Consider the following 12,490-nt stretch of genomic DNA (forward strand, 5'->3'; position numbering starts at 1 on the left):
TTGCTGTTATCTGAACATAACAGGCATTTCTTCCCAAAATAGAAGTGTACAAGACATTCCATTCTTCATTTCTGTGTCAGGTATTCAAGCTGCTCTTTCAACTTACAAACCGCAGTTAATTCCTTCTCCGCACATGTCCAGGAAGTATTTGTCTCTAAGCTTTATAAATGCAGTATTTATTGCTTTCAGCATCAATATTCAGATGCTATGAAAGCAGAATTCTCGTTTTCCAGACATGCAGACTCTTTTCTTCTCTGCTACGTGCAGCAACATGTCAGAGGAGTCTGCCAGAAGCAGAGCGAGACCTCGTAAAAAGGAGGAAAGTGGAATTACCCACATCACCCCCCCTGGGCAACGAGCAACCTCTGTAATAATGGGCTTGTAACAAGAAAGAGACTTCACATTAACCACTGCAAAGAGGAATTCTTAAGCAATCCACACTTTGTGAGGGCTAACTACAGCCAAGTGCTGAAAAGCTTTATTTTAGATGTGCACTATGGCTGGCACATTGCTGCAGCCATGAGAATCGAGATTCCGAGACCTTATTCATTACAACTCCACGCACGTGCTCCTGTGAAAAGAAAAAGCCCGGCAGAAATGACCACATTTTGAACTCCAAACAGCTATAGCGTTAATGATGATTAGCATTTCTGCTTCTGAAAGGAGGAAAAAAGGAAGAGAGTTAAATTAACGTGAGACTGAACACTGCTCCTAGCATCTCTCTGATTCTTTTCATTCGCATGTAGAAGTCACGGATTCATAGAATCAATAAGGCTGGAAAAGATCACCAGGTCCCCAAGTCCAACCCACCCCACTGTGCCACTGCCCACGTCCCTCAGTACCACATCCCCACAGTTCTGGAACACCTCCAGATTTGGTGACCCCACCACCTCCCTGGGCAGCTGTGCCACTGCATCACCAGTCTTCCAAAGAAATACTTCCTTACATCCAACCTGAACCTCCCCTGGTGCTCCAGACCCTTCCTCAGCTTTGTTGATCAACAAATGCATCACCACAATAAACAGATGCACCCTGGGAAGCATTTGTCACCGTGTTGGCAGGCTGTGCCAACTCCAGCACACAGAACATCGACATGCAGTGGGCAGGAGGAAGCGTAGGGCTTAATGGCATCCTGTGGGTGGTGGTGATGGGTTGACAGTTGGACCTGATGATCCTACAGATCTTAGAATCATAGAATCATAGAATCACAGAATCACAAGGTTGGAAACGACCTGCAAGATCATCCAGTCCAACCACCCTCCACATCTCCCTCCACCACATCTCGTAGCTCCTCATCCAGGCGCCTCTTGAACACTGCCAGGGACGGCGACTCCACCACCTCCCTGGGCAGCCATTCCAGTGCCTGACCACCCTCTGAGAGAAAAAGTTTCTCCTAATGTGCAACCTAAACCTCCTCTGGTACAACTTCTGTCCATTTCCTCAGGTCCTACTATTTGCCTGGGAGAAGAGGCCAGACCCTTTTACACCACAACCTCCCTTCAGGATGTTGTAAAGTGCAATGAGGTCTCCCCTGAATCTTGTCCAGCCTTAATGACTCTGTGATTCTCTGTGAGTGTGCATGGTGGGGATGGTTTGATGGCTGGTCTCAGTGACCTTGGAGGTCTTGCCCAGTGTTTACAATCTTCAGATTCTATGAATGTAAAATTCTGTAGGTATGCAGGCTGCTTTCAGAGAGCAGAAGTATTAAAATACAAAGCTAGTGCAGGTAATCCTGTGCTACAAAATGCACATCCTTCACATCTGGTTCAAACAAAAAGCACACGGCTTGTGCCCTCTCTCCTTGTACCTCACGCTGAATGCTGCCCTGTTTGCAGAGGGCCTCTCAAAGCATCTCCCTCATGATTGCACCAAGAAAGCAAATTCCAGTTCTGCTGACGTGCATCTTCCACTCTTGTTTCTGCAGAGCTTGTCTCTTCCTGAATTCAGCTCCTCAGGGAAAGCCTGAGATAGCTACAGACGAGCTTAATTCTTCGTAAACTTCATCAGTGTATCATCTCCTGAACGTCTGCACAGCAATCAGTGCCCATTCAGAGCAGCTGCAGCACGGTGGCTTGCAGCAAGGCAGCAGTGTGCATAGCAGAGAGCAGCAGTGACACGTGACGGTGCTACTGACACACAGCACAGTCATGGCACATATGCCTAGTTCTCAAAAACCGACTTCGTGCTGGCCTTGGTTAAGGTGTAGCATCATTGCTATGCCCCTTGGCTGCCCCATGCTCCCAGCAGGACTGCTGTGTGTAGGAGGCTCGGCAGCGCTGATATCACTGGCGTTCAGGTGGGTGAGTGAACATAACCCTCAGCCTCTGCATTTCTGCTGTTTTGAGGCTGAAATCATCATAGAATCATTCAGGTGAGAAAAGATTGTTAAGATTATCAAGTCCAACCACCAGCCTAACACTACCAAGCCCACCTTGGAAGCCTATGTGGTACTGCTGGTGAACGAGCACCGTGCTACAAATGCTCCAAAGAGTTTCATTCCTTCAGATGACAAAGAGAAGAGCAATCTCTGCTCGTCCTGGCCCAGCTCTGCCCCTCTCCATCCCCTCTGCCTCGCCGTGCCCATGCAGCCCCATGGAACCACGGCACAGATTCTAGTCACCAGTAGTGGAACCCCAAGGACATCCCATGGGCGCTGACTACGTCCTGGCAAATTAGGGTGATTAGTGTTTTGTTGAGGTCTCCGGCCTTGTTAAATGCAGTCCTGTTCCTTGTTTTTCTAGTCTGTGTTTTCAGTGAATCACTCATATGTCAAAAAGCAGCTCTGCAATAGCCCAAGCTAATAATGAATTTGACCAGAAGTTGCCTAAATAAATTTAAGCAAAAAATAGGGAAATTAGGAAAATTAGGATGGTACTCCAGCCCTATAAAGCCAGGCTGGATGGGCTTTGGATAGCCTGGTCTGGTGGGAGGAGGCCCTTGTTGGGATTGGATGGGCATTAGGGACCCTTACAACCCAAACGAATCTGGAATTCTACCGCTAATGAACATGAGGTGAATGCCTGCTGTCCTGCTGAAGTTGTTTCATATAAAGCACCAAGGTGGCATTTCTACTGAATAAGATCAGAATGACTCTACAGCTTGCCCTTACTCCCTTCCACAAACGAGTACCTCACCAAGACCTCACCATGGCTCTCCTACCGCTACAAACCCCAGCCACATTACTGGCTCTCATTTTTTGCAGTCATTTTGTTCATTTGCATTTGGCTGCTAATCCACCATAATTCCCCAGATACTTCTCAACAATAGGCCTGTCTTGTCAGCCATTCTCCTCTTATTCATGCATCTTATTTCATTTTCTGTCGCTTGAAGCTGTCTTTATCCATTTCACTCCACTGATTTACAGGGCCGTGCTGAATTAGAAGCTTGCCCTCTGAAGAATTTCCATAGCGTCAGTGGGAAATTTACGTACACGCGCTCCCTATTTCATCATGCGAGCTGTCAAGCAATACACCGAGTAACGCCCAACGCTGCACAGACCCCGTGGGATCCTTCCCGACACGTGCTCCCCCTTCAGTAGGAAAATATTGATATTTTCTTTTTCTGACTGATTTTCCAACCGGTGTTGCACCCACTTAACAGTAGTTTCAACCAGTCCGCATTTACCTAGTTTATTTATGAAAATACCATATGGGATAGTGTCAAAAGCTTTATGAGTCAATGCATTGCAAATTAATGCTTCCCCCTCCTTCCTGAGGCCACCCACCCACCCAGAGCCATCCAATTTCCATTCTCTGACATGATTTGTTCCCAATATAGACGTGCCAACTATTTTTATTCCCCGGCTACATGAGTACGAGATGATTGTTTTACAATGTATTCAGCAACCCAAAGGTATTCCTTCTACCTTCAGCCATGCATTTCAACAAAAATACTTATTTACTTTATACAGCCTGAGTGCAAAGAAGCAGCAATGCCATCTCTTGGCACCGCAAGGCCACCACTCCCCTTCTTTCACACTTTAATCATTAAAAAAATGGAATTGGATTAGCTCGTGTCAGCACAGCAGCCTCACCGAGAGCTCCTTTAAGGCCTGGTGTCAATTTTTCAGAAAGCTCCTTTAAGAATTAACTTTCTGTTGGTCCTACCCTTTGATTCACACCTACCAGATGGAGGTATCTACCATATCTACCTCTTTCATGACAACTTTTTGGTATCTCCCAGGACTATATCCATCATTAACCAGGCCTGAGTTCAGACAGCAGTCAGACACCACCGAGGGCTCCTCTTGCTCTATTTTTGTAAAAAAATTAATATAAATCCGGTAGTAGAAACTCAAAGTTATGCTCTAAGCATAGAATCAATAAGGTTGGAACAGACTTCTACGATCCCCAGCCCCAACTCATCCCCACCATGCCCACTGACCACGTCCCTCAGTGCCACATCTCCACAGCTCCTTCCAGGGACAGCGATCCCACCACCTCCCTGGGCAGCCTAGTTTGCTGGCTTTCAGAAGATGGCATCAAGGATAAAATGCCGCTGGTTTGTCCCTAAATTAACCACATGCTGTGACTGAATTCTTCAAAGTAGCATTAGGATGTAATCTTGCCGTCTGTTTTCTCACGCTTTTCCTATAACGACAGCCACCAGACACAACAATGGCTGACACCGTGCAGAACAGCAGTCAAAGGCAGCAAGAAATAGAGCTAACTGGGCTACAAATAGAGTGAGCTGAGCTCCTTCTGGGGAACAAGTGTAGTGTTTGATGACTGGAGTGCCGTTCTGCAGCTTCATAAGGGACTCCATAAATTACTGCAGTATTTAAATGGCGTCTTAAATTCACTTCTGTTCTGAAAATCTATGAGGAAATCCAAGTTAAATAGATGATCTATTAGAAATCCTGATATTTGCATGAAGAAATCCCTGCAAATTTCTTATATGGTGGTTCACACATTTGAAAACCTTTACAAAATTGCTCACTGCTGCTCTGGCCGCTCTGTATTGAAGGAGCTTTGAGAAAGGGCTGCCAGGACATGATCTAGAGGGATCTCTTGTTTTCTGTCACATTACTTTCCCCCATGATTGATTTAAATAGATGCTAAGGTCAAAAAGGATAATTACCACCACTCTCTGCATAATAGAGAAATGAAATTTAGCACAGCAATTTCGGAATCAAAGCCATATTTCCAAGTGACCTACAGCACACTGTTCAGACAGTGATGTCATCTGTCTTAAAGTTGGGGAGGAACCACCATGCTGCCTGAAAACTGCAAACAACCTTTTAATTTCTTCGGACTACCACCAGCTCTTGTAGGCAGGAGAAACAATGTACACCCAAGGTGCAAATCACACAACATTAATACATAGGGAAACAGAACACAGCCCAACACCAGCAGCACGCTGGATGCTCATCGTTAAGGCAGAGAACAGAGGGGGAAAAATAAAAGCATTATCTGGTAACACTTGAATTTAAAGCAAATAAAGGAAGGGATGAATAAACTGCCAGCAAAGGGGTTTCGGAAAGACAGCGGTGACAAAAGCTGTTTGAACATGGATGCTGCTGCTAAGTTACTTTAAAAAAAAGTCAAAATCTTAACAGGCCCAAGTATGGATGTGCAAAAACCATGGACTGGAAGAAAAATGAAAACATCAGTATGACGTGGATAAGGACCCAGAGAGGTGTGGGGTCTCCTTGGGATCCCCCACTGCCCCTGGTGTGGTGCTGAGCAGCCCGCTCTGAGCCAAGGGGTGACCAGAGGGACCCAGGGTCATTGTGCCTAAAAATGAAGTGTGGTCAAAATGGAGGAAAAGAAGAAGTGAGGAGAAATGACAAATTTGAATGCAATGAGAAAGGTGATGGAGAAGAAATGTGAATCCTTAGCTGGAGTGCAGTGCTCTGGATCTGCTCTGCCTGCTGGGTGCTCCCTGTTCCCTTTCTTTCAGCATGGCACTGCTGTGTGGCAGCACTCAGACTGCAGTGACGTTATTGGAAAACCCACTGTGGGCTGCAGGGGGGAAGAACTGACTGAGATATATGACTTCAGCAGCAGCATACACGATAAGCTGAAAAGTGCTACTTGAGAAAGGAGAAAAGAAGAAAGTACTGAGGTGAGAAGCAGTGTAAACGAAGACTAAAGGTTTCACAGCATAAGTAGGTTAGCAGGCACCATAAAGCAGCACGAGGATTAAGAACAGCTGTCTTCCTGCAGGTTTCACTGCCTGTTCCCACACAGCAGTGCTTCCAGGTCCTGAGTTCTGCCCTACTTGCGTGCCTACAGTAAGAAACAGCCTTCATAGCTTGGGTCCACCACCAGGATTTCTTTTGTATTGTATTCACGCACTTTCCTTTTGATCTTGAATTTTATATTATACTCACTTATGTGTAGTGAATATATCTTCCAGTTATTTCCTTGCTGTTGCCTTTGGACCATTTCTTCCTTCCCATCAAACTCCCCACACTCAACTAATGCATCTTCCTCATAACCCACGTCCCACAGTCACCCAGCTGCACCCAAAGGATTTTAAACCACGGGTCAAAAATAAATACATCTAGGCACCTAGGTGTCAGTGTAAGTTAGAAAGGCAGGACTTCTTGCTTGAAATTGTTGGACCAATTCATTATGACAGCTCTTAGAATCACAGAATCATTCAGGTTGGAAAAGACCTCTGTGATAACCAAGACCAACTCCAACCCATCCCACCATGCCTACTGACCACATTCCTCAGTACCACGACTCCATCATTCCTGAACACCTCCAGGGTGGTGATACTACCTCCATCCTGGGCAACCTGCACAAATGCCAAATCACTCTTTTGGAGAAGAATTTTTTCCTAATATCTACCTGAACCTCCCGGTGCAATGTGAGGCCATGACCTTTCATCCTAGACAGATCCTCCTGTCCTCATCCTTTCTTTCTCTCTTGCATTGTGTCGTGAGGTAATGTCAAATCTTCATTGGGCAAGGTTTCAAGTGAGCTAGTACCTCCCTGGTCTCAACAAAGATATGTTTACTCCTTTTCTAGGAAGAGAACCTATTTTGGTATTATATAGGTAGACAGAAGGTGTCATGGGTTGCATTATGAAGCATGGTGCATGCCTAGCCCTACCTACCACAATCTGCCCACAGTGCTGAACTCTGAAACAGTGTGGCCATATGCACGGTGCCTACTGGAGAAGATCTGAATGACTTCTGGCCCATGCTAGTTTGCAAAACACACCCAGAGACTGTCAGTGGCTGTCAGACAGGGTCAAGGTCAAGCCAGGAACCATGACAAGCTCCAGGCCACCAGCTCCTGCCCCAGTGCTACCCCAGCCCCAGCAGTGCCTGCAGACTGTGAACTTCCTGAGGACGGAACTATGGCTAAAGAGGCTCTAGGATCTCTAGATTTCACACACGTCTAAGAAGCACAATATAGGAAAATGAATGTACTACACCTGTGTCAAAGAAAAATGGCAGAACGGACAAGAACAGTGGTCAGTCACTTTCAGGTGGAATTGGTGACTGGACAGCTAGAAGGAAATGTTGGAGAGATAAATGTGGCGTGGCAACAAAGGAGAAAAAAGGCACATTGGAAGTTGTCAGAAGATAAATTAAGCTAGCCAAGCAAATAAACGTCACTCTGGGTTACAGAACTAAAAAACACAAACAACAAGGGACAGCGCCAATGACACAGATATAAAATGCATCAACGCAGAACTGACAGCAGAGGAAGGTTTCTGGAGGTCTGACCAAAAAGCTGGGAAGTGCCCAGTCATGCACGCACTGAAGGACAGGATAAGCAGTGGCACCGGAGACGGCCAAGATAAACAAGGACAAACAAAATAAAGGCAGGAAGAGAGCGAGGGACCACAAGGAGCAGGTGATCGGTGATCCTAGAAGAGACTGCAGAACATCCAATGCACATCGTTAAACGGGCCTCTGGGAAGGGAATTGCTGATGGAAGAACAGTGCACATGGACCACAGCAGAAATTATCTATTCCTAAAATAATACAAAATAAATCAGCAAAAAAAGGTAACATATTTTGCAGGCTTGACCTCATCTTACAGAGGCGTAATCCTTTCATATATTTAGAACGGCTCATACGGATCAGAGAAACACTGACTTTTGTTGTATCATAGGTCACAAATACAGGCAAGCTTGCATTCAAATTTTCCCTTTGCGAATGTTTCCCTCCCCCATTGCTATCAAATGTAAACATGCCGTTAAACCACTGATGTGAATTTGGAAATTTACATTCTGAGAGATGAAAAATAGCCAAATGGTAATATTAAATACTACATACCTAAATGTGAAAGTGATCCAAAGCTGCAAGTGACCATCACTACTATTCTGCTCCCAGAACTTCCCTCTTATTAGGACAAACTTTCTCTGACCTCATTCTGTCTGCAGTATGTTACCCACTACAGAAAGCTCTTTGCAAAGTACAGATACAGAAATCCTGGGATCCGCAGAGTTCGCTGCCCCTCTGCATGCTTTCCCATTGAAAGCAGAGGATGAGGAGGGTGGAAAAGATAAAGGCTCCCTGAGATGCGCGCCGGGTGAGAGCAGCATTTGAGGAGGGCTGCTTTGGTTTGTTTGCTTTTCAATTTTTAGTTCATAAAAAAGCAAGCTCAGGCATTAAAATCCTGCTCTTTCAGCTCAGCCTTCTTCCCAACAAAGCAGCTGTCACACTGAGATTGTTTCCACGAAATAACAAAAGGACATTTCTGTTTCCATTCTGCCATGGTGACATCTGCCACAAGTGGATTTAAACTCTAATGACGCAGTTTTTCACTAATAATTTAGTACTAATCACAATTACGACTAAACTCTTATTAAGAATATTAGTAGGAAGCACAGGAAAAAGGTTTTTAAAACTATATACATACATTTATCAGCATGTACTTCCACTGAGCACATTAAAATTCAGCTCAGAATGGCAGTCAGCTTGCACCAAGCAGTCTCAGTGCCCCGATGTGTTCACTTCATGCTGCCAAGATGTGACAGTGTCTGCAGCTGGAGAAACGAGACCCTGAATTCAGTCGGTGATGCAGTCTCACATCAGGGATTAATCTAAACAACAGGAACTGTAATAAATCTTAGGGAAAACATTCACAGAATCACGAAGGTTGGAAAAGACCTCCAAGATCATCAACTCCAACCGCCAACTCATCACCACCATGCCCACACTGGAATCAGACATATGTGAACTACAGAACAGAAATAGAAGAAATTTCCAAAGGGAAAAAAACATTCATCCTGCCTTCAATCACTCTGTTACTAACTGCAAACACCTGCACACGTTCCAGGTTGAAAGAAAAGGAGAATACAAAGACAACACAGAGATGCGCTTCACGTCCCTGACTAAGCAGATGATGAAGGAATGGATGCTCCAATGTACTCTATAGTTCACCCAGTGCTTTGGAACTCCCAAATACTCAGAGGGATTATACCATATATGGGTGGGCATATGCTGAGATGAGCATGGAGTCTTTTTCAAGCTGAGGCAAGAGCCAAGTGTTTCAGCTGTGACGCTGAGGCCCCCAGATCTGCAGCCATCTAGTTTAACTGGCTGCATGCCGAGGTTATGCAGAAGCCTTGCAGAGATGGAAATGGTTTGGATACAATTCAGATACAATCTGAATTGGCTTCCACCGATCATTCCTCACAAATCCTCATCTGAACAACCAGAGAAGCTCTGGTGAAGACCTTTTTTCCTCATGTGATATGATGACAACCAACCCAACCCTAATTAGACTCAGACAGGTGTACACAGCCACCACAATTTTGCAAAGAACAAAGGCACATCAGAGGATGAACGTCAATACCTGATGTGAGATGGGTTTTGGTCCCACTGCAAGTCTCACGTAGATCCCCAGGGGTTGTGGAGTGGTTATGGAGCAGTGTGCTGCGGGCCTGAAAAGCTGAAATGATGGAGGCAAACATTGCTACGGCCTTTTCCCCCAGGTTTAGGAAAAGATAAATACCCCCACTCATTCCTTGGAATAAATAAGTACTAGGAGAAGCCTCTTCCCATGGACTCCTGCAGAACCTGCTAGATGAAGTAACCCATAATTCTGAAAGTGAGAATCCTTGAAGAAGGGTGAGATGGGATCTTGGTAGAAAGGAAGGTATTAAAATAGCTGTGGCAATCACAGAAGATGGCAGCTACCGAATATTTGCTGCCTGTGAGCTCTCACAATGCCTGACAGAAGATGATGCTTGAAAGTAAGATGATTTATGGTTTTCTCACCATTGTCTCTGGACTGGCATAATGCCCTTCTGCGCTTCAGCAAATGTCTTGCCTCTCAGAAAGAGCAAGCTGTGGACAAAGGATGACAGTAACCATCATTCCATGGAATCTGGGAGTTTCTTTGGTGTTTGTTCCCATTTCTTTTCTTAGCCTTTCCTGGGCAAGGGATATGTAAAGGGTATGTGCTATAGAGGTCGTCATCTTGGAAGGTCTCAGTGCAACCTCTGAATCACAGAGGGATTTTTATCCATTATCCAAAGCTCCATACCTTTCAATGGGAAGTCAGCTACAGTTACTTGTGTGTTTTTCAAAATACCAACTGTGTTCAATCAACCAGTCTGTTGTAGTAACAGCCAGAACTGTGCCAAGGACCCACTAGCTATTACCTACTGGCCGTGTTTTCGTTAACATCCACCTTGGTGCCTCACTCACTGTGCTACATACATTCAAGGCCCAACTCAGCAAATAACCAACCCTCATGAGGAACGCTTTAAGCAAGTCCTGTGGTTGGCGATGGCAGGGTGTGTAGAGGCAGATGACATGCTGTCTGTGTTCAAACCGCTCTGATTCTCACAGTTTTTATTTTTGAATTATCTTGGTCTACCTGACCTTGGACAGCAGGCAGCAACAGAGACCTTGCTCCTTTATAAAAACAAAAATGTCCAAAGCTGAAGTGTGTCAGAGCTGATGATTCTATCACGTCAGAGACCCACAGAACCATAAAGGTTGAAAAAGGCCTCCAAGATGACTAAGTCAAACTGCCAGCCCATCCCCACCACGCTCACTGACCCATGCCCCCAACTGCCACATCTCCACAGTTCTTGAACATCTCCAGGGTTGCACAGGAGCAAATCGTTAATGGGACTGCAGGCTTCCATGAGAAGAAATGGCATCTGCTGTGCCCACAGACCAGCACAGAAAACAGCCATGTACAGGGAAGACGTGAAGCCCAAATGGAGCCTAAATGCAAACACTGAAGGCCTTGACCAGGAGGTTGCTTGCAACCCAATAAGTGATACAGTGTCATGGGTTGTGTTGTTGAAAGACAGCCTGCATTAATATTCAGACTCAGTCTCTTCACTTCTAATTCAGCAAAAAGCAAATTTCAAGTCACAGAACGTACCACACACTGTATGTAGTTTGTAGTCACCCAACTGAGGGACTCAAGACAGTTTTGGAATTTTAACACAGCCACTTCAAAACTGCACATACAACTCACTTCATTTGTCTTGGAAACTGGAAGGAAATTATGTGGATCTGTGCTTAAGCCTTCTTGGGAGACTGCTGCTGAAAGTGAGGGGTTTGGCTTGCCTCTTCTGTGCCATTTTGTCACTGAAATGTGAGAATTTTTTTTCCAGTTTTGTTTCTCATTCCCTGAAGGGAACATTTATTCATTTACAGCTTTGGGCCAGTGAAGTCTTCAGCAGAACACCTTGCTATTTTCCCCTAACTTGACAAGAAAGAAAAGTGCAAATCCATGATTCAACGTTCTTGCATGTTTACAAGTGAGCATTCATGCAATAATTTACATACATAAAAATAAGTATAACCCAACTTTAGCTCTACCTAAATGCTTTCAGTAGATAAGGACAACTCAAAAGAACTTGGGTCGGTGCAGAGAATATGTGTTAACAAAGGTAATAAAGTAAACTTATTATGTGAAATGTCTCAAGCACAATTACTCTACTTTGTGAGCAGTGCAGCCTATGATACAAGACCAGTCCTTCTCAGAACAGCTTTGAAAGTAATGCTCTATTTAATAACAACAACAAAAATTTCTTTAGCAATGTTTGGATATTTCTTCAGTCACGCTCATGTAATGGCATCTATTTCAATACAAGAAAATCACTCCTTAGAGGGAAAAAAAAAAGCAGCGTTGCAAACAATTCCTTCTTTAATGGATGCTGTACACACACTTTGAAGTAGAAGTGTTATTCAAAACACATTAGAAGAGCTCCAGTGGTACAAAATCCATGCTCTGTGTTTTTCACCTCTCTGAGAAGCCAACAATAAATGCTGCAGGGTACACCTACCTCTTTGTTGGTGTCGGTGCTCCGGAGGACATGTGGGTCACCATGGCGTCATTCATGTTAGTCAGAGGTCGAGGGGGACTGCAATAGAAAGAGGAATTTGTTCCAGTTAGTGATTAAAAGAAATAAATTAGAAAACAAAACCAATAGCAAGAAAAAGGGCATCAGCGTTTTCAGTGACACTGTTCAGGCAAAGAGCAGCAGGGTTTGCTTTGCACAAAGGTACTTAAAGACCTTGGTCTGCTCTTCTCTAATTAGTTTTTGGGAT

The 12,490-nt window shown here is 44.7% G+C and overlaps 1 protein-coding gene across 1 annotated transcript in view; it reads right to left on the reverse strand.

Moving 5' to 3' along the window:
• Positions 1 to 12,490, reverse strand: part of DTNB (dystrobrevin beta) — a gene marked incomplete at both ends in the record, with an annotated part of 126,144 nt that overhangs the window by 58,257 nt on the left and 55,397 nt on the right. Inside the window, one exon of the mRNA XM_079532659.1 lies at positions 12,226 to 12,303. Within this exon, the coding sequence (XP_079388785.1) occupies positions 12,226 to 12,303 (78 nt within the window). The remainder of the gene's footprint in view (positions 1 to 12,225; positions 12,304 to 12,490) is intronic.

The sequence above is a fragment of the Tetrao urogallus genome (assembly GCF_951394365.1).
Source record: "Tetrao urogallus genome assembly, chromosome: 2".
In the NCBI taxonomy this organism is placed as follows: Eukaryota; Metazoa; Chordata; class Aves; order Galliformes; family Phasianidae; genus Tetrao; species Tetrao urogallus.